Source organism: Drosophila innubila (assembly GCF_004354385.1).
Source record: "Drosophila innubila isolate TH190305 chromosome 3R unlocalized genomic scaffold, UK_Dinn_1.0 2_E_3R, whole genome shotgun sequence".
NCBI lineage: Eukaryota > Metazoa > Arthropoda > Insecta > Diptera > Drosophilidae > Drosophila > Drosophila innubila.
Genome location: NW_022995380.1, coordinates 22,597,643 through 22,618,008, shown reverse-complemented (window position 1 = coordinate 22,618,008; position 20,366 = coordinate 22,597,643). Strand labels below are relative to the sequence as shown.

The 20,366-nt window shown below is 37.5% G+C and overlaps 6 protein-coding genes across 8 annotated transcripts; 1 reads left to right on the top strand and 5 right to left on the bottom strand.

The window, feature by feature from the left end:
* Positions 1–668: 668 nt before the first annotated feature.
* LOC117791032 (glycine N-methyltransferase) lies at positions 669–1,942 on the top strand. Its single transcript, XM_034630659.1, has 4 exons — positions 669–883; positions 945–1,072; positions 1,137–1,393; positions 1,627–1,942. Exons 1-4 carry the CDS (start codon positions 669–671, stop codon positions 1,894–1,896), a joined length of 870 nt encoding a protein of 289 aa, XP_034486550.1. The 3' UTR covers positions 1,897–1,942.
* On the bottom strand, positions 1,937–2,219 carry LOC117791033. Its single transcript, XM_034630661.1, has one exon. The coding sequence runs from the start codon at positions 2,135–2,137 to the stop codon at positions 1,991–1,993; it is 147 nt and encodes a 48-aa protein (XP_034486552.1). The 5' UTR covers positions 2,138–2,219; the 3' UTR covers positions 1,937–1,990.
* Positions 2,220–2,682: 463 nt separating this feature from the next.
* LOC117791945 (nuclear pore complex protein Nup88) lies at positions 2,683–5,009 on the bottom strand. Its single transcript, XM_034631883.1, has one exon. It carries the CDS (start codon positions 4,964–4,966, stop codon positions 2,831–2,833), a length of 2,136 nt encoding a protein of 711 aa, XP_034487774.1. The 5' UTR covers positions 4,967–5,009; the 3' UTR covers positions 2,683–2,830.
* A 519-nt stretch (positions 5,010–5,528) lies between these two features.
* Positions 5,529–7,711, bottom strand: LOC117790682 (probable cytochrome P450 313a4). The gene is made up of 7 exons (XM_034630202.1): positions 7,500–7,711; positions 7,228–7,425; positions 6,985–7,170; positions 6,837–6,909; positions 6,658–6,784; positions 6,027–6,603; positions 5,529–5,964 (listed from the first exon to the last, which is right to left on the bottom strand). Exons 1-7 carry the CDS (start codon positions 7,651–7,653, stop codon positions 5,804–5,806), a joined length of 1,476 nt encoding a protein of 491 aa, XP_034486093.1. The 5' UTR covers positions 7,654–7,711; the 3' UTR covers positions 5,529–5,803.
* A 709-nt stretch (positions 7,712–8,420) lies between these two features.
* Positions 8,421–10,551, bottom strand: LOC117790595 (probable cytochrome P450 313a4). 2 transcript variants are annotated; one of them, XM_034630081.1, is made up of 7 exons: positions 10,164–10,551; positions 9,892–10,089; positions 9,649–9,834; positions 9,503–9,575; positions 9,324–9,450; positions 8,693–9,269; positions 8,421–8,618 (listed from the first exon to the last, which is right to left on the bottom strand). In XM_034630081.1, the coding sequence occupies exons 1-7, from the start codon at positions 10,423–10,425 to the stop codon at positions 8,458–8,460; spliced, it is 1,584 nt and encodes a 527-aa protein (XP_034485972.1). In that variant the 5' UTR covers positions 10,426–10,551; the 3' UTR covers positions 8,421–8,457. The 2 variants fall into 2 exon arrangements, with proteins under 2 accessions (XP_034485972.1, XP_034485973.1); XM_034630082.1 differs by lacking the exons at positions 9,892–10,089; positions 10,164–10,551 and having other exon boundaries at positions 9,503–9,580; positions 9,649–9,747.
* A 318-nt stretch (positions 10,552–10,869) lies between these two features.
* On the bottom strand, positions 10,870–20,246 carry LOC117790783 (monocarboxylate transporter 10). Of its 2 annotated transcripts, none has more exons than XM_034630340.1 (7): positions 20,056–20,244; positions 17,766–18,163; positions 13,086–13,450; positions 12,242–13,025; positions 12,036–12,122; positions 11,870–11,968; positions 10,870–11,146 (listed from the first exon to the last, which is right to left on the bottom strand). In XM_034630340.1, the coding sequence occupies exons 2-7, from the start codon at positions 18,133–18,135 to the stop codon at positions 11,118–11,120; spliced, it is 1,734 nt and encodes a 577-aa protein (XP_034486231.1). In that variant the 5' UTR covers positions 18,136–18,163; positions 20,056–20,244; the 3' UTR covers positions 10,870–11,117. The 2 variants fall into 2 exon arrangements, with proteins under 2 accessions (XP_034486231.1, XP_034486232.1); XM_034630341.1 differs by lacking the exon at positions 10,870–11,146 and adding an exon at positions 11,167–11,446 and having other exon boundaries at positions 20,056–20,246.
* Positions 20,247–20,366: the final 120 nt, after the last annotated feature.

The window sequence follows — 20,366 nt, the reverse complement described above, 5'->3', positions numbered from 1 at the left end:
ATCTGTTCTTGATTCAAGAATGTCAAGAAATACCACTAATCACCTAATATCCAATTAATAAAAATTTGATCCTAACATTATATTCCCAACATCAAGAGGAAAAACTTTTCAAACTTGAACGGATTGAGACGAACCAGATATGGAATGACATTTTATTGCTGGAAAATGACTATACTAAACATTTACTTTATATCAAGAAAAATCGGATCGGAACAAATTTGATTATACTTCTACTTTATATATTTGGAAAAATTTAATTAAAACAATTGGACTGCATTTTCATTTCAAAGGATAGTGGCGAAAGGAATGTGGAATGACTCTTGTTATTGTCAAATGATTTTGTTATTTTTGGGCAAGTCTAATCAAGCTCTAATCACGACGAGGTCAGTGTCGGGTCAAAACAAAACAAAAAATACCGAAACGTGTACATTTGAAGCAGATGTTGGCGCTAAGCGTCGTATAGTCATTTCGTAGACCCGCTGCCCCTCCGTCCCGGCCCACAGGTCAAAATGGGCGGGTAGTGATAAGATTACGGTTGAAATACGTATGGGAGTGTGTGTCTGTATGTGTGTCTTCCAGCTGTTGACGATGTGAGACGAAATGGGAAGGGGATCCGTAACGAGAATTCATTCCAATTGGATCTGCCGCCGAGTGCTAAACGCTTCAAGATGACAACCTCTGCTGATAGTGTGTTTGTGACCCGATCGGAAGGTATTTCCGCCGAAGGAGTGAGGGATCAGTATGCCGATGGCAAAGCTGCCAAGGTCTGGGAAATCTTCATCGGTGACAAGAACTCACGCACGGACAACTACAAGAACTTTTTGGTGGATTTACTGCGCGAAAAGGGCTGCAAACGTATCCTCGACGTAGCATGTGGCACGGGGTAAGGTTCCACCAGGTCATTTACCACATTTTCCTAGCAATAATTTGTGAAATTCTTTCAGCGTCGATTCGATGATGCTGCTGGAGGAGGGATTCGAAGTGGTTTCCGTTGATGCATCCGACAAAATGTTGAAATACGCGTTGAAGGATCGTTGGAATCGCCGCAAGGAAAGCGCCTTTGACAATTGGAGTATGTATATGAGTTTTTTAACAGAAGATGCCTCTAATAGAATTATTCTTCGATTTTCCTAAAGTTATTGAGGAGGCCAATTGGTTGACGCTGTACAATGATATTGAGGATCAGATCAAAAGCGGTTTCGATGCGGTTATTTGTCTGGGCAACTCCTTTGCCCATTTGATGGATGCCTCTGGAGATCAGCGTGAACACAAGCAGGCCATCAGGAATTTTGAAAAGTGTCTTAAGCCAGGAGGAATTCTGTTGATCGATCATCGCAACTATGATAACATCCTGGAGACAGGCGCAACTCCTGCCAAGAGCATTTACTATAACGTAAGTGGACAAAAATACACTAAACTATTATTCGTATTAATTAAACATAATTAAAAGGCACATTTAATTGATTTTGGTGAAAAAAAACACCAAGTCATCATCTCACTGATAACTCAATCGTAATTCGTATGCATCTCTTACATCATCTTTCTCTAATCTGTTTCTGGCACGAGCTGAAAATGTTTTCAATGACTTGCACAAATGAAAAAAATAATGGTTTTTAACTTTTATAGACGAGTCACACGGCGGAGATCAAAACATCCGTTCTATTCTACTGCGGTAAGCCATCTTTGGTTTCCATGGACTATCAGATCGAAGGTAACAAGCTGTCCAGCGAATTCCGTCTTTCCTATTATCCCCATGAGCTGAAACGTTTTACTGAAATCCTGAGCGAGATCTTTGGCAAACAGGCGAAACACAAGCTATACGGAGACTTTAAGGAGATGAGCGTTGTTCAGAATCCAGCCTTCTATATTCATTTGATTGAGAAGCCTAAAGTTTAAGTTGCATCACAAATACAATTATTAGTTCTATTTAGAAGAATTTGTCGAATTCGTCTTTTATTATTTACATTTTAAGTATTTATTTATTCTGTCACTAGGTCAGCAAAAAATATCTGCTTATTATGGAGCCAAAGCACAGACACACCATCAGAGCCTCAATCACAAAGGGTGAGTTGGTTTTAATGAAATTGGATAACTGTGTACAGAAGGTTGTCAGTCGTGTCAGTATTAAGAACGCCATTTCCAAGGGCTGCACCTGAACGCGACATCGACTCAATTAGGTTCTACTCTTACAACTGACGACAGACAACAGACAACAGACCCCCGAATTGCGACTGAAGTGCAAAAGAGAATTGTCAACTCGACTACATAAGCATTTCGAACTCATTAACTATGCGAATACCTGATTTGCTTGCGAAGGAAAATAGCTTTAATGCCTACAAAATATACTACAATGGTAATGTATCGAATTGTTTATAGTTTGTGCCTAGACTTAAGTATAGTACCGAATTGCAAATACACTATTAATTGGCTCCTACAACACAGAAAACAATTCATTTCAAATCCCAAACATCAATAATAAACTAACTGGCTTTAAATTTGATTGAATAATAAAATAAGTACAGGGTAGTTCGAATCCTCTATCAGAAATTGAAATTAGTTTTGTTTGTCTTAGCACAATTGTCGTCATCTCAGCTCATCTCTCGAACTTGTTTACAGTCGATTTTTATATTTAGCTTTAGTTTAGTTGGCAAGCTCAGCAATAAGATTATAAACAAAAACAAATTATTTTATAAAGGCATACATATATTGAAGAGGTCGAATCAAATGTAGAAATACTTTCAATTATGACATTTAAGAATTAAAGATTATTATAAATTTAATGTTTAATAACAGAGAAAAGCATACATTCATGATTGACTGTTCATTTTAATTATGTGCCCACAATCTTATTAATTCGCTTGACATCAGTTATTTGGCGATCAATCTCACTGGACAGCTGGGTTAAGATCTCGGTAATGGTACGATGCTGTTTCTCTGGTAGCTCATAAGTCTTGACTTTGCCATTCTCCTGAGACTTGGCAATATGATAACGCTGTTTGTTCGACGTCTTCTTAGCCGTGTCCAAGGCAGCAGCCATTGTCTTTGTGGCCTTGTTGATGCGAACCACCTCTACAGCAAATTCACGCTCAGCGACAACGTTGTTTGGCAGCTTCGTGTTGGCCTCCTGCATCAGCCTTTGGCAACGACGGACAAGAAGATCCTGATAGTCGCTTATTTCCTCAAAACGCTCGGCCAGCTTGTGGGCACGTTCACTGATAATTTCGCGTTCCTTCTCCAGACTCTTGATCTCCTCCAGTTGCTGTTTCTTTTGCAGCTTAATACAATTGATGCGCTTGGCGAACTCAGCGCGGACAAGTTCATGACGCTTTAGATATTGGGATCGCAACACCTCGATTGCCTGATTGAGCAACTCGTAGCGTTCATGAGCTGACGGAGTAGCCAACTTGTCAGCAAGAATTGGCTGACTGACGCTACGTTGAAGCAATGCCTTGATTGTTTCCACAAAAGATGGACCCATGCCTTGTTGTTCCAGTGCAGCATCTTTTGCCGTGCGCAGCATTTGATCCTTTTGCGTAACCAGCAATTGGGCATCGATAACTAGTTTCAGGCTGATCACCTGCCCGCTGCTCAGCAATAGAACAAGTCCGGCAGGCATTTGGAGTAAAGAGATGCCAAAGACAGCATTTGTGCGATCACTTGAATCGAATTTGGTGCACAAAATGTATTCAGCGCTGGAGGGAGTTGATAATACCAGTTGATTGTCCTCCACCTCGCTGTCCAAGAAGCGCTGTAACTCCGATATAAAGTTAATAGTTATAATATGCAAGCCAGCATTGTGGCAGGCAAAGTAACGCATCTCATTGACGAGATCACGTTTCAAGTGTATGGGACAACTATAGACTTCGCCTGTTCCATTAGCAGTTCCTGCAGAGAGGCCCAACTCGAGCTCAACGGTCTCCGTGACATGAAGTGTCCACTCGGACGGCTCAATGAGCAGGCATTCATCCACTTCACTAAAAGATCGCTCCGTTGTCTCTGCCTCTAATAAGAGAGCATGGTGTAGCTTTCCAGTTGATTCGGCAATGATCACAGTTGGTGGCAAAGATGGTATGATCAAGAGAGCACACGACTCCAGTCCGTAGTTGGCGTTTGTCTGCGGTGATATTGTTATAGGCCCTTGCAGCCGTGTCATCTCCGAGTCGATGCCGGCGAGCAATATGTAGATGTTACCATTCTCCCGCAATATAACAATGGGCCACTCGACCTTCTCCTTCTTGGCCTCCTTCTTCGCTGCAGCCAAGGTCTTGTTGCTTTGGTTCAAACTGTTTGTGGTTATGTGTGTAAGAGTAGTGTCTGCTTCGCGAGACTTAATAGCGGGTGCAATGTCAAAGTCAACAGAGATTTCACCAAAGTCCGAAAGGGACGTATTTGCACCGGTTTTCACTGTATGTGGTCCCACTTTCCACACATGACGCAGCTTTGTATGGTTGTACACACGGATTGTATTGTTCGAAAGCAGCACAAGCAGCGTCGAGTCGGAGACGGCGTCCGGATGCCAACGCAGCTGACGGATTTCCAGTTGTGGATTGTTTTGGAGCAGCAGCGCATCCAGTGAATATGTGCGACACGTGATTTTTGGCTTGCCATCCATAAAATTGCCATCCGGGCCACTGCGTCGTGGTACCTCCAAGATTGAGACACCTTTTGGTCCACTCAATGCCACAAGGGAACCTTCGTTTGACACCAGCACACGATCCACATGCAGACCAACTGTGTTGGATGGTATCAGCGTTTGGAAACCGACTTTGGCACGCTTTGGTTCAGGTTCAAGCAACGCGACGCGCCAATTTGTGACCAGCAGGCAGGAATCGTTGGAGTCCCATCCATATAGCAGATCATCCTTGCAGTCCAACAGATTTTGAGTTCGCGGCACAATTGGTAAGCCATTACGTATTTTCGCAAATAGCTCCGATTTATTTAATTCAAATACATCGGTCAGCGACATTGCGACAATTTTATTTTACTTGTATTTTGAAAGACGTTGCCACCTGGCTGAAAACGATTTTCCGATTATTTGAACGTTGTCAGGCGCTTGAAATTGAAAATAGATCCATGAAAATAGATATACTTTATACTTAAAAGTATTTTTTCGGAAAAACAAGACTCTTTTGTCATTTTTGAAACAAGAATTTTGAATGTTTTGGATTTTCATTTCAAATTAAATTTTACTTCTACACCGGGTGATGAAGCTCGTCATCACATCATTAAAATTATCACCTACATGTTATATAATTTCGAACTAAAAATTTTTATAAAATCTAATATTTTATTAATTTAATTTATTGCTAAATGAACTAAAAATAAATTCACATTTGAAATGCGCGTCCATTTTTATAACCAGCGTTGTTTCCATTAAATCGTTCCGATTATGTTCAATTGAACTATTCATCGACAACTAAGAAGTTCATATTTAGCAGTTAACATATTACTGTACTGTTATTAACATCTGATTTAACATTTGACAGCCATCGATACCAATAGATAAAAATGGTTAGTCGGGCGCGCTATTTAAATACAAAAATTCATTTATTACAAATTGTTTAATTTGACAACACGATTATTATTAAGCTTAAATTTTTACAAGAACATTTTATTAACTCGCAATCATACCCTTAACGTACCGGTACAGGTAACCGTCACGAAACCGATATAAAATACTGTTTCGTAACCGATAGCTGAAAATCAAAATACAAACACGACTGAAACATATAACCGTTACTACTTGATACCCTGATTGTAACTGATTACTTATTCATATATAAAAGATATGTAACTTTAACTATTAATTTCTTCGTGATATTTCCAGTAATGGCACTGTCTTAAGTTTCATGGTAATTTGGTCAACAAAGTTAAGATTTTCAAATTTAAAGCTGGTTGAGAATTTGTAATTTCTTATTAATTTGGCCAATGTCACTTTGGCCGATATTAAAGCATATCTCCAGCCTGAAAACGGGAATATAAATAAATTAATAAACTCAAATTTTTATAAGTTAACGAGTTAATACCTATGCAATTGCGTATACCCTTTGTGAAGGGTATAAAAGCGTAGGGATGTTTATCCTGAAAGTTATGAGGTAGGAAATGGTCCGGATTGAAAGTTTCTGCATCTTTTCCCCAAATTTCCTTCCTGCGGTGCAAGTGGAAGATATCGATTGCAATTTGAACTCCCTTTGGAATAACAACTCCATTTGAAAGCTTTACATCCTGGGTCGTTTGTCGAGAGACAACTGGAACAGGAGCCATAACTCGCATTGATTCGTTTAAAATGAGATCTAGATAAACCATTTGCTGGGTATCTGCGTACGTTACTTCAAAATCTCCGCTCTCTGGAAACAAAGCTAGTATCTCTTCAAAAGCCTTCTCCTGGTACTTGGAAAACATGGAGAGTAATATCAATGTGTAGGCCACTGTATTAGCAGTCGTTTCAAAGGCTCCAAAAACCATGAGATTTGATTCATCTTCAACATTCGTCGAACTAAAGATGCCGCGTTTTAATAAATCTGTGGCAAGATTTAGAAATATGTTCTTGTCCTGCGGAAAGGGAGGAACTTCGGTATCCTTAGCCAATTTCTTTTCGATAAGCTAAAACATTAAAATAGTTAAAATTCGATTTAATGTCATTCGAACTTCTAATACCCTTCTTATGAATCCTCGTATCTCCGACTTTGCACTCGAATAGTGCTCTTCCTTACCAAATAGTTGGCGAATTTTTTTACTGCATAGCCAGGGGGAGAAGCACATATCTGTCATGGATTCCAGAGTACTATTAAAGCATATCAAATGGATTCTTTTATGCAATGGTCAGTAGTACCTACCAATGATAACTCTGAAGGAGTTTATTGTTTTTCACGCTCTCATCATCCTTAACATCGCTTCCCATTGTTGTCTCTGTGCTTGAATAAAACTTATATATAGAATGCATTTATCCTAAGTCCTCTAAACAATTTAGTTAAAAGCACTCACGAGTTGCTATGTTTAAGGTGAAGCTTTGAAGCAGTGGTATCAAGTCCTTTTCTCCATCATCCACCAAATTATCCAGCGATTTTAGAAGGGATGCCGTCTCGGTATTGAATATTGGTAAAAAGCTCAAAAGCACCTTGTGTCCAAAAGCTGGGTTCAACAATTTCCGATGCACGCTCCAACGTGGATCTGAGAAATAAACGAAGTCAGTTTCCCTTTTAAAAGCATTTAAATGAGCTGGTATACCATTTAAGCTAAATAATCCGACACCAGCGCCATCATCGATTGCTTTATAGATCATACCCTTGTTAACACAATGGGGAGAAGTTAAAATATCCTGTAACATTTGTGGTTCAGTCACTATTAAAAATGGAATTGGACCCAGCCACGAGAATATTGCTGGGCCATGTTTATCCAAATAGTTACCAAATTCCCGAAGCACGTCTAAATCATTTCGAATAAATTATAAATCACATTTGTTATGAATCACATTTCAAATTTAATCACTGATCACATACCTTCCCTATGGCGTAACTTGTGGGCCATGCCAATTATCGGATAACCCAGTGGGCCAGGTATTTTCAACGTTAAGAGATAAAGTCTACGACGAGTCCACAAGAAATAAAGCCACAAAACACACAATAGAGCACACCACAATTGCCAGGTTAACATTGAATAAAAATGTCCTCAAAGGAGATGAAAGTATTCGATAAGACAATGAACGCTGTTCTAATCAACCGAAGGATTGAGGTTGTGTGTTGACGTTAATACAATTTGATAAAAATTAACTGCAAACTTGACTTTATATGCATTTCGGACGCATTATTTATGTACATACTTACGTATGCAAATAACTTTAATGCTTTTGCCTTTTGAATGCAAATCTGCACTTAAACTAAGTCGCGACTTTAGTCACCGCATGAAAACTATTGTGTAAGCACGCTCCCCAATCTCTAAATAATAACACTATTTATTGATTTGTATGGGATGTTATTTAGCCGAGACAGAGTAACCAAATTTGGCGCAAATTTGCCAGGTTCTCTTCCGTCCCTGCATTTTTGAGACATTACCTTTTTCTTTATCGATATCTATTTATATTCCAATCGCAACAAGATCGGGCAAATAGAACGGCAGTAATGACTGTTTAAACTTTTTTAAAAACATATTTGCGTCTAAATATAAGTAACGGGTATTTTATAGTCTTGACTATAGCCTTTCTTTTAAAATAACTAGCAAATCAGCTAATTTTCTAGCTATTACAGTTATACATTTGTTAAATATATCAATAATACAGCTAAAGTGCCAACACTGTGAGAAACTGAGCTATATATTTTACACCTTTGTCATATTTAAATTAAACTTGATATAAACAATTCAAAAGACCTCTATTACGATTTGTTAATATGCAGCACGTGCAATACACTTCTTATTAAGATATATTGTATTGATATTGATTATTTATTTATTCATAAGCTTTCAATTTCTTCGTGATAGTTCCAGTAATGGCATGGTCATAAGTTTCATTGTAATATCCTCAACAAAGTAAAGATTTTCAAATTTAAAGCTGGTTGAGAATTTGTAATTTCTTATTAATTTGGCCAATGTCACTTTGGCCGATATTAAAGCATATCTCCAGCCTGAAAATGGAAATATAAATAAATTAACATTTAATAAATTCAAATTTTTATAAGCTAATAAGATCTAATTATACCTATGCAATTGCGTATACCCTTTGTGAAGGGTATAAAAGCGTAGGGATGTTTATCCTGAAGGTTATGAGGCAGGAAGTGGTCCGGATTGAAAGTTTCTGCATCTTTTCCCCAAATTTCCTTACTGCGGTGCAAGTGGAAGATATCGATTGCAATTTGAACTCCTTTTGGAATAACAACTCCATTTGAAAGCTTTACATCCTGGGTCGTTTGTCGAGAGACAACTGGAACAGGAGCCATAACCCGCATTGATTCGTTTATAATGAGATCTAGATAAACCATTTGCTGGGTATCTGCGTACGTTACTTCAAAATCTCCGCTCTCTGGAAACAAAGCTAGTATCTCTTCAAAAGCCTTCTCCTGGTACTTGGAAAACATGGAGAGTAATATCAATGTGTAGGCCACTGTATTGGCAGTCGTTTCAAAGGCTCCGAAAACAATGACATTTGATTCATCTTCAACATTTGTAGAACTAAAGATGCCGCGTTTTAATAAATCTGTGGCAAGATTTAGAAATATGTTCTTGTCCTGCGGAAAGGGAGGAACTTCGGTATCCTTAGCCAATTTCTTTTCGATAAGCTAGAACATTAAAATAGTTAAAATTCTATTTAATGTCATTCGAATTTCTAATACCCTTCTTATGAATCCTCGTATCTCCGACTTGGCACTCGAATAGTGCTCTTCCTTACCAAATAATTGGCGCATTATTTTACTGCAGAGCCAGGGGGAGAAGCACATATCTGTCATGGATTCCAGAATACTATTAACGCATCTCAAATGCATTCACTTAAGCAAAGGTTAGTAGTACCTACCATTGGTAACTCTGAAGGAGTTTATTGTTTTTCATGCTCTCATTACCCTTAACATCACTTCCCATTGTTGTCTCTGTTCTTGAATAAAACATATATATAGAATGCATTTCCTAAGTCCTCTAAACAATTCAGTTAAAAGCACTCACGAGTTGCTATGCTTAAGGTGAAGCTTTGAAGCAGTGGTATCAAGTCCTTTTCTCCGTCATCCACCAAATTATCCAGCGATTTTAAAAGGGATGCCGTCTCAGTGTTGAATGTAGGTACAAAGCTTAAAAGCACCTTGTGTCCAAAAGCAGGATTCAACAATTTCCGATGCACGCTCCAGCGTGGATCTGAGAAAGAAACGAAGTCAGTTTCCCTTTTAAAGGCATTTAAATGAGCTGGTATACCATCTAAGCTAAATAATCCGACACCAGCGCCATCATCGATTGCTTTATAGATGATACCCTTGTTAACACAATGGGGAGAAGTTAAAATATCCTGTAACATTTGTGGTTCAGTCACTATCAAAAATGGAAGTGGACCCAGCCACGAGAATATTACTGGGCCATGTTTATTCAAATAGTAACCAAATTCCCGCAGCACGTCTAAATCATTTCGAATAAATAAAAAATCACATTTGTTATGAATCACATTTCAAATTTTATCACTGATCACATACTTTCCCTATGGAGTAACTTGTGGGCCATGCCAATTATTGGATAACCCAGTGGGCCAGGTATTTTCAACGCTAAGAGATAAAATCTGCGACGAGTCCACAAGAAATAAAACCACAAAACACACAATAGAGCACACCACAATTGCCAGGTTAACATTGAATAAAAATGTCCTTCAGGGTATCCAGGTAAGACTATGAATGCTCTTCCGAGCAATCGAACGTTTGAAATCGCGTCAACACAATAATTACAAAAATTTGTTTGCATCGAGTTTTTATATGCCGGACGCTATGACTGATTTTGGAGCAGCAAATCGTGACTTGGCCAATTCGGCCAGTTTAAAATCGCTGAAAATAATCGAGGCGTAGTTTGGAGAATGGTCGTGGTACAGGTACTCATATTTTAATGTGATTTATCGATGACAGTCTGAATACAAATAGCCATAATTTGTCCAAATGGCTAACAGTAACCAGTCAAATAGTTAAAGTGTATTATTATCAATTGGCTAATACGTCATAGATCAATTGGTCAATTCGAGTCAGGTAGCACCTAGATATAAGGCGAATTGTATAACTCATAATTTCAGCGTATTTCTCTCTCTCTCATGTTGTTTATTATGAATACTTACACGTACTAAAAATTTAGTTTGCTTACAGAAAAAAGGGCAGATATTGGTTTTTAATTATAATTGTTTTATTTTGCATTTGAAAATTTTTTCCTTAGCCTATAGTATACATTTATGAAAAATAAGTATTACGATCTGTACATTCAAGTACAACAAGTCTCTCCATCAAAGAGATGATATTCATAATTTGTACATTCAGTAGTCAAAATGAACACCTTTCTTTATGCGCTAGGATATATCATATATAGAGCGATATGACTATTGATTAAAAAATGTCTGATGGTTACTTTTTTTGTGTGTGGAATTTTGAGTTAGTAGACGACAGCGACTATATCTAGGATCCTGGCCTTTCGGTGAGAGTCTCTGAAAGATTCACATTATAATAAATGGTTAGTTGATATTTATTCATTGTATTCAAATATTAGTTCCATGCAGATCTCCAACATATGTACATATATACAGTTTATAAGCAGTGTTTAACACAAGGTGCGGCGGCTTACAATGTAATAAATTTAATTTATTTATTTACAAAAGCTTTTCAGATTCAACTTTAAGTCTACAAAGCACTTAAATCTATATCAGTTTAATTTAATTAAACTATTCATGTTTAAAATGTTATAATTTATGAATGTTTGCGGATGCGAAAATGATGAGTTAGTCAATCTGTAAAAAAAAATGATGCTTTACATTAATTTTACAAATATAAATGCGAAAGGTTATTTCCAACTTAATTTAACAGGATATTACATTATTTATTTCTACGAATGTATTCGATTGCGGAAATAGAAAGATTAAAATTAAAAAAAACTAGTTTGAGTTAAGATATTTAATTTTTTTTTAAATTTAGTTAGCACTATGAAAGCTTAAGAATTGGTCAAAAGATTGAATATTTATAATGACGTTTCTTAGCACCATCAAAAGAGATCCCTATAGATTTCGAGCTGTGTTCAAGCAAAGCTGTGTGAGTGTTAGTCAAAAACGAGCTACTGGGATGAACGCAAGCGTCTGAAGAACAGCAGGCAGTAATACTAGAATTGCGTTGACCGAAGTCGTCGCGAGGTGAACTTAATGATTCAGAGTACGAACCAGTTGTTGAGTCGGCAAATCCATTAAACCTCGATCCATTGGTCACAGTTGCGCTTCCGTTTGCGGCTGTACCCATTAGAGGAGCACTGGACTTTACAGCTAATGAAATGATAAATATAAGTAAAAGAAATACACCAAATATATCTATAATTGAAAGAGAACTTACCCAATGCGGAGCCATTTGTGACTGCATGTCCATTGGACTTGGAACCATTTGCACCATTCACGATTAGCGGTTCGCTATATCTGACAGCTGAGGGAGAAGAATGAGAATAAGATGTTAACAATTGACTGAGCATCAATCTATTAAATGTTCAGTCGGTCAATCAATAAGTCAATCATTCAGTCTGTTAATCAGCTGAAAAAGCTTACCATTCATGCGATAAGTGCCATTGGATGAGTTTTCAATTTCTCCGTTTTGTCGGGAAGAAATTCCGTTTGTAATCGGACTGCCGGATTCGTCCTTAACGCAGCGCATCAGGAAGAGCAGAGATGAGCCAATTAATGGGGGAATACCGGCCAATATAAAGGGCAGAGTGTACGAGCCAGTTCTTTCGAAGATCATGCCGGCAACAGGTGGACCAATTGTCAGTGGCAGCGAGCAAAGACCCAACAGGAAACCAATGGCTTGTGTAGCGCCCGATGGACCGCAAATCTCATAGGCAATTGGACCAAGCAGCGAAATGAAACATCCATCAAATAGGCCCATTATAAGTGAGAATGAGACAAGCACCTCAAAAGAGTTGGTCAACGGCAACAACAAGGTAAGCAAGCCAATGCACACCAATGATAATTGTTGCAAATACATGCGATTCACTCGTGGCATGTCTGCAATCACGCCGAATATGAGACGTCCAATGCCAGACGTAATGCCGATGCACATGACGGGTATATTCTCATCCTCGCCCTTAAACGCGTTCTCCACAAACTTCATCATGTGCACATAGGGCACAAAGTAACCAAATAGGGCTAAAGGCACACACAAAGCCCAAATGACATAACGTTTCTTTTTCCAGATATCGACATTTACAATGGACCTTAGGAAGACATTGAAACGAGAGCGACCGGTCTTCTTTTTAGGTGTCTCCTGGGGAAAGTGTAGTGGCTTGTAGACAAAGGAACAGACTATAATAAATGCTGACATCAGACTCATGATCTGTAAAAGGGAATGAAAATCGAATCAATCAATTGCAAACTAAATATTCTTAGTACTCACTCTCAATGTTGTCTCAAGGCCATAGCTGCCCAGCAGCCATTTCAGACCCGGCGGCAGTATCACAGTGAACACGCTGGATCCTGCAGTTACAAATCCGCTCACCTTGCCCAGGTAGCGCTTGAAGTAATGCCCCAATATAGCCAATGTGGGCGTATAGGCCAAGGCCCCGCCCAGTCCAAACATAACGCCATAAGTAAAATACAAGGCGCTGATATTGTCGGCACAAAAGGATGACAACAACAGGCCACCAGCTGCGATCATGCCACCCGTAAATGTGGTCAACCTGAGACCAATCTTATCCGTCAGACAGCCAGCGACGGGGGACAGGAAGAAGGTTGTGCCAATGGCCAAGGAGCCAACAAGAGCTGCAAAAAATTAATAAAATCTGGAATTAAATTGCTGTCTCTTACGCTATCTCCCTTTTCTGATGCAGCTGCAACATGTGGCAAGCCGGTAAATTGCATTTAACAAATCGAATCTCACACATTTGCGGTTAATTGTGAAATGAACTATTTTTTCCATACGATGCCTCCGAACCTCGCCTCAATCAAACCGATCCGACAGCTGAAGCTGGAACGCTTGAATGCCGTCAGAGATACTTTTTAATATCCAATTCGATTAGGCAATTTACAAGCATTACAAGATTGTCTGATTCATTGGGTTTAGTTTCAAATTTGTGCGGGTGAAAAATTACTATTAAATTTATGGAAAAGGGGTACTTTAGTTTTGTGGCAATGTTTGCAACAGACAGGCGATTTATTGTATTTTTTTTATGCTGTGAAACACTTGTTGGAGTATTTCTAGTCTAAATACAGGGTGTCTCGTATTCGAGCATTTTATAAACCTAGCTTAAAGTCCTTCCCCCTTGCAGTTAATGCGTTAAATAAACACTTTCGTTTATCTCATTAGGTGTTAGAATAATGTGAAATGTGAATAATACCATAATGACAGATTTGGGTTAATTCTTTGTTCGATTCATGGCGAGCGTTGACCCAGTTTTGATAAGCGTTCAGAAATGACAGTCAACTGTGATAATGTCATAATAAATACTCGAATATTAATAAATTCTTATTAAATCAAGTGACAACATACGGTATCGCGAGATGCGAATGATGCAGCTGTCACTCTGTGAAAATTAGCTCAAAAGATCAGCAACTGTTCACTGACTTCTCAATCCGAGCAATAGATAAGTACCGGCTATATACCCTGCAATAGTTGGACACATATTGGGCATGACAAGCCGACAATTGTTTTACTAATTTTCTAGTCGAATTTGTTTATATTTTATTGGATTTTTCGCTTGAGCTCATTTAAACTAAAATTAGACCTGACCCACATTCATGTCCGCAATTCTTCAAGCACTTATTGTAATCAATACCCAGAAACAAACGCCCCCTCTCTCTCTCTTTTTCTCTTTCTCTTTTTCACATGCAGCGCAACAATTGATGCAATTTCGGCAACCATGACAACCGAGGCAATGGGACGAGGCATCCACTCAATGTCAATGCCACAACCGATGCCGGTAACAACCCAACCGCAGAGAGAACCAGAGAGCCAGTCGACGGCAATGCGCACATTCATATACACAGAGAGCCACGAGAGAGAGAATGAGAGATAAAGAGAGAATGGGATAAGAATTGCATATTAGGTAATACCCGCAACAAATTGCTGAAACATTGCCAAAGGTCTATAAACAAAAAAAAATAAATAAATAAATTTGTACTTGTTTAGAAGTCTTGAATACGCGATACCCTGTAAACAGATTTGATTTGATATCAGTTAAGAAATTGAGTGCCTCTAGCTTTTAAAGATAGCCGAAAAGATACCATGTAATCTGTTAACAAAGTTCTTTTCCTAACTCTTACACTCTGTTGTCCAATTATTGATAAATATATGATTTTCTTCAGCAAGTAAAATACAATTAGCGATATTATAATACCCGGGTTGACACGTTCTCGATGGGTATAAGAACTAAACGCAAAGCAGAAGGATGATGCAAAAGTAACGCATTATTGCATCAAGTTTGAGGTTGCCAATTCTCAATATTATATCATAATATTAATTACAATTATAAAATAAAAGATGTTAAAGTATTAGTGTGTCTTACACTAATACAAATTTAATGGTTTAGAATGTATTGTGGTCACATATTTTTTTGTTAATAGCAAATTATACTATTTAATCTATAACAATTTGATGATTAATACAATATTATTTTAAATTTCATATTGGTTTTAGCAAGTGGTAAACGTCATTTTGATTTACAGCTAACTTTCCACCCAATAAGTACGTCAAACAACAAAAATACATTTTATAACTTAACAGATTCTTAAGGGGGATGTTATTTAACGCATTCAAAATCTATTTATTTCGTTTAAATATTCGTTAGTATTGAAGTTTTCAATTAAGTGTAGGGAAAAAGGCGACAGTGGTAAATAAAATTAAAATAAAAATGTTTACAGTGTTGACGAACAAATTAAATGTTGTGAGATTAATCTCAAATGTCAACTAATCTATCTTTTATATAATAATTTGTATAAAACAACACTTAAATATTTAGTTGGAGTTAAATGTGTTTATGAATAAAATATTATTCACTTAAGTTGGGTTTTATTTTCAGTTGATTATAGTGTTATCAGCAACATAAGAAATGTATTTAATTGCTAATGGGCAGCTAATGCCTAATATTAGATGTCTTATTAACTAATCCAAGTATTTAATACTATTTGGCATTATCTGAATTTGTGCACGTGTGCTTACGAGTGTGTGTTAGTGTGAAAAGTTCTTAATAAGGCACACGCCTCGGTGTTGGCAGCTTGAACTTGGATTACGCGAAGCTTTAATCATATGGCGGAACTAATGCCAGTCAAGCGTCTCAACCGTTCTTAGTTAGAGCCAGAGCTCAAGTCGCTCTAGCCGGTCTAGCTGTGACCAAAGCCAAAGGAGGATCGCTGTCAAGCGACGGGGCACTTGAAGGGCTTCCGACGGCAAACTAACGCCTGCCTAAGTAACTGGGTCAGTGGCATGTGGCATGTGGCATACGCAATTGGGCCATTATGCTTTGCCGTCTTTTGGTCGCGGCTTTTGTCTTTAAGCCAATGCAACTGGTCTTCTTTTGAAGCAGCGTTCCCAATATGAAAACGATAACGCAGCGTATACGCAATGCCTCAAGTCAAATCAAGTCAAGTCAAAGCGACGGACCTTGACAAACAGTCTTAAATCAATTGAACTTTGTTTGCTTTCTGTCAACGACGTCACTATTCGCGTTTATAAGATAGATTCATGAGCAGATAGATTCACAGATTCATAGATTCCCACCCAGACTATTTCACACCAAACACTTATGTGAGTGTGTGCGTGTGTGTGAGTACTTATGTTTTACACGCAAAATTATTCGCAGCAAACGACCTTTTGCTTATGCTCAATTTCAATTTCAGTCTCAATTCTCAACTCTCATCGACTCCAGCGACTTGACATCGTCATTGCCGTCGCCGTGTTGAATAACGTTTTGTGATCCAATAAACTTTCAGCAATTTAATTCACTTGACGTCGACATGTTGGTCTCACATACTCGCCGTTACATAGCTGCCACATACACACAACTATACATAAATCATACATGTGCCAAGTTTTATTGAACTCAAACGACACAGGAACATGTCGGGATCGTGTGTCCGACCCCAGATCTTGAGTTGCAAATACCATTTGAAGTTTGGTCAATAACTCGACAAAGCAAATTAATCTACAGCTCTAACCGTGATCAAATTTAAGGAAGAGAGTATAGAAAGAGAATCGAAAATATTTGTTATATTTCCAAATGAATTCTAAGAATACTCTGATCGTCAACATATGATAAAGAAGGCAAATCAAATGGTTATCGACAAAACAGAATCTACAACTTAGTTAAAGTTTTAAAATGTTTGTAAATATTTCTATATTTTTATAAAAATTTCAAAAAATTCTTGATTAAACCGTCATGAATCATTAAAATTGTTTGAGTTTTATACAACAAAAATCATTTACAATGAATATGCCACTTTTATCATAACTATAGTCGTTGACAAAAATGTGCAACATAATCAAAAACGAGTTGTATGGTTATTGGAACACATTTACTACGTTTTAAATAAATAATATGAATGACGCATTCTAAGTATTTACAATTAAAATATGGAAATTCACATAAAAAGAAACCATTTTGTTTTGTATTCGTTTGAATAAGAATTAACTACATTCATACATACTTATGCATAAAATATATAATTTATTTAATTATTTCAAGTATTATAAACTCTACTATCTTTTCAAGTACAAATCAACGAGTTTAATAAACCGAAATCCGGCTATGAGTTCACCATTCTTATCATCAACATTAAATTGTTTACACATGAATAAATATAATCATAAATAGATGAGTCTATGTATGTACATTCAATTAAAACACATTCTAAATGCTGTCATCAGATATGAAAACAACTGTTCAATTCCCATATAATCAGATTTGTCTTCTGCATAATTACAATCAATCGAAATTTGTCACGATTTCCGAATCAATTTGCCTTTGTCTCGGCCTGAAGGGATTAGGAACGTGCGCAAATTGTTTACTCCGTTTCCGCCACCAATTTCCCTCTCATTCCTCCCTCTTAGTGATTGATTAAATAAATTGCAGCTCCAACTTACCCGCCTTGCTGTTGGCTTCCAAGTCTCCCTGTGCTGTCAGTCGTTCGGTGAGGAGCTTGTGCAACACTCCGTATGTGTTGATTAGACCAAATATGACACCGTTGCATAGGAATGCACTGACCATAACCAGCCAGGCACGTGCCCCACCATCGGGTGGTTCCCTGCCGTGGATATCTCGACAGCAGGGTGCTTCGATATGCTGTGAAGATTGCTGTGTTCCATTCGACAATGCCTTGCCATTGGCCACTGTTTCGCTGTGCAATTGACCATTGTTGGCCAACGAGGCGTGTCCATTGGCACGTTCCGCGGTGCTCAATATCCGACCATTTGGCTGCCCCCTTGATTCGTCTAGCGGTTCGTGCTCAGTCATTGCTACTGGACGACGACTCGTGTGGTTTCTGAAATTTAAAACTGATTACTAAATATGTCTCTCTTTCTCTCTCTCTCCTTGTCTCTCTGCCTAACTGATCTGCAATGGCTATCAGGTAAGCAGGCAAATAACTGTGCCAACTGCAACTGATACGAATCTCGTCATGATTTCAAATTACATTTATAATTACAATCGTTTCGATGTTTGTCTCCCACAATGTCTACAATTGGGATCATTTATAGTGTTTCAATGAGGCAAGATTGGCTGAATTTGAGCTTTGAGCAAAGAAATCCATTTGGGGCTTCAATTAAGAGGCTTCAATCAGCAGGTAATTAAAAAAAACGTTTTTTTTTTTCATAATTGATCAGTAGCCAGAACCCTTAGACGTGTTATATGATACATTTGTATTAAATAAGCCCAAAATTTCATTAAAAATGTCGATATCATTATCATCTTGAATACTATCTTTCTACACTTAATAATTGAACTTGTTTGAGACTCAGTAGCTTTTACACTGACAAGCTGTGAATAAATCCCACAAGTTGTGGGTGTACTTGTAATTGATCGTCATGCAACTAAAAGAGCTTCCGTCTTTATAGAAATGCATACTATAATATTTATTCAATTGTGCAGGCCATGTTTAGAATTAAAATAGTGCCTAAAGAAACTACACTTTCTTTTGTTTTGAGTACGAATAAAATTAGGTAAATTAATCAAACTCATTAATTCTGATATGCTTTCTATAGATGATAGGAAAGCTATAAATTTGACCATTTTTATAGCAGTTTAATTTAGCAGGAAATCGGAATTTGAAACAGGTAACGCAATTTTTCTTTCAGAAGAAATTAAAGTAAAGCAACTGACATATGACATCCTTTAAAATGTACTACATCCTTAAGAACTACATCCTTTAAAATGTATAGACTGTTTAAGAACAACATCCTTTAAAATGTATAGATTGTTTAAGAACTACATCCTTTAAAATGTATAGATGGTTTAAGAGGTACATCCTTTAAAATGTATAGATTGTTTAAGAGGTACATCCCTTAAAATGTATAGATTGTTTAAGAACTACAAGTTGAACGATTTTCAATAATTTAAAGTAGTAAACAGGTTTAGAATTTTCATTTTCTATGGCTTTTAAACTTGTATATTATAAGCCAAAAGAATTTTAATTTTCGTTCTTTTTGAATTGAGAATTTTAACGATGTTATAAACTTGAAACAGAACTAAGGCAAAGATTTCCGTTCTATAATAATAATTTAATATCGCGCAATATAGAAATTGAAAAGCTGGCTTGATTCCAGAACAAATCTTCTATAATGACCGCAATTACGCTTATCAAAAACTGTATGCACAGTAATGTATTTAAATTAATTTCCCCATTATTTCAATTTGCACAGACGCATAAGTAAATAATTAAATGAAAACAATAAATATTTCGGGTGATATGTTATACGTTGTCAGCAAGAATGTGACAATTTACACGACTTCTTTGATAAGGCACGCGGTATTATCATTGGGATTGCATTACCGAAATAATGAAGAGATTGCAAAAATATTCATAGTCAGAGTCAAGTGAAGAGTAAAGACAAGGGTAATTTACAATGATATGCGACAATGTATTAAATCTGTTGATGTTTCTGTTTCTGTTACTGTTTTGAAATTCTGCTTTTATTTGCACCAAGTTTAAACACGCTCTAGAGTCTAGACCATTATCAATGCGCTTTAAAATTGTGCACGTGTTTAACAGAGCGCCGAAATGTGGAAAGGGGGGTCACCAAAGACAAAAAACAAAGAAAAACATCGAAGGTAGCGCCGATTACGCAATTAAAAAAAAAAAGCAATCCAGAAATAGTTTCAGCTGCAGCAAGAACAAGAGCACCCAGCAACATGTTGCATGTTGCCTATGATTAATACCTTTTTTACTTGAACACTTGAATTAATAAATCCCTTTTTGGGAGGGGGCACTGCGAACAACGCGTTACGACGACGCCTCTGTTGGTCCGACGAGAGATTGCAAGACGATGTCGGTTTGACTTTTTGATATATTACGAGTACACAACCGAACGCTTGCGTTGCCGGCAACGGAATGAAAAATAATTCAATTATTTTCCACGAACTGTTTGCAAAAAATTTGTCACTCACGAATGAGGCGCCTAATCGAACAACGGCGACGACGACGACGACGACAGCGTGAGACTCTAACGAATTGTTCTCAGCTGTAAACA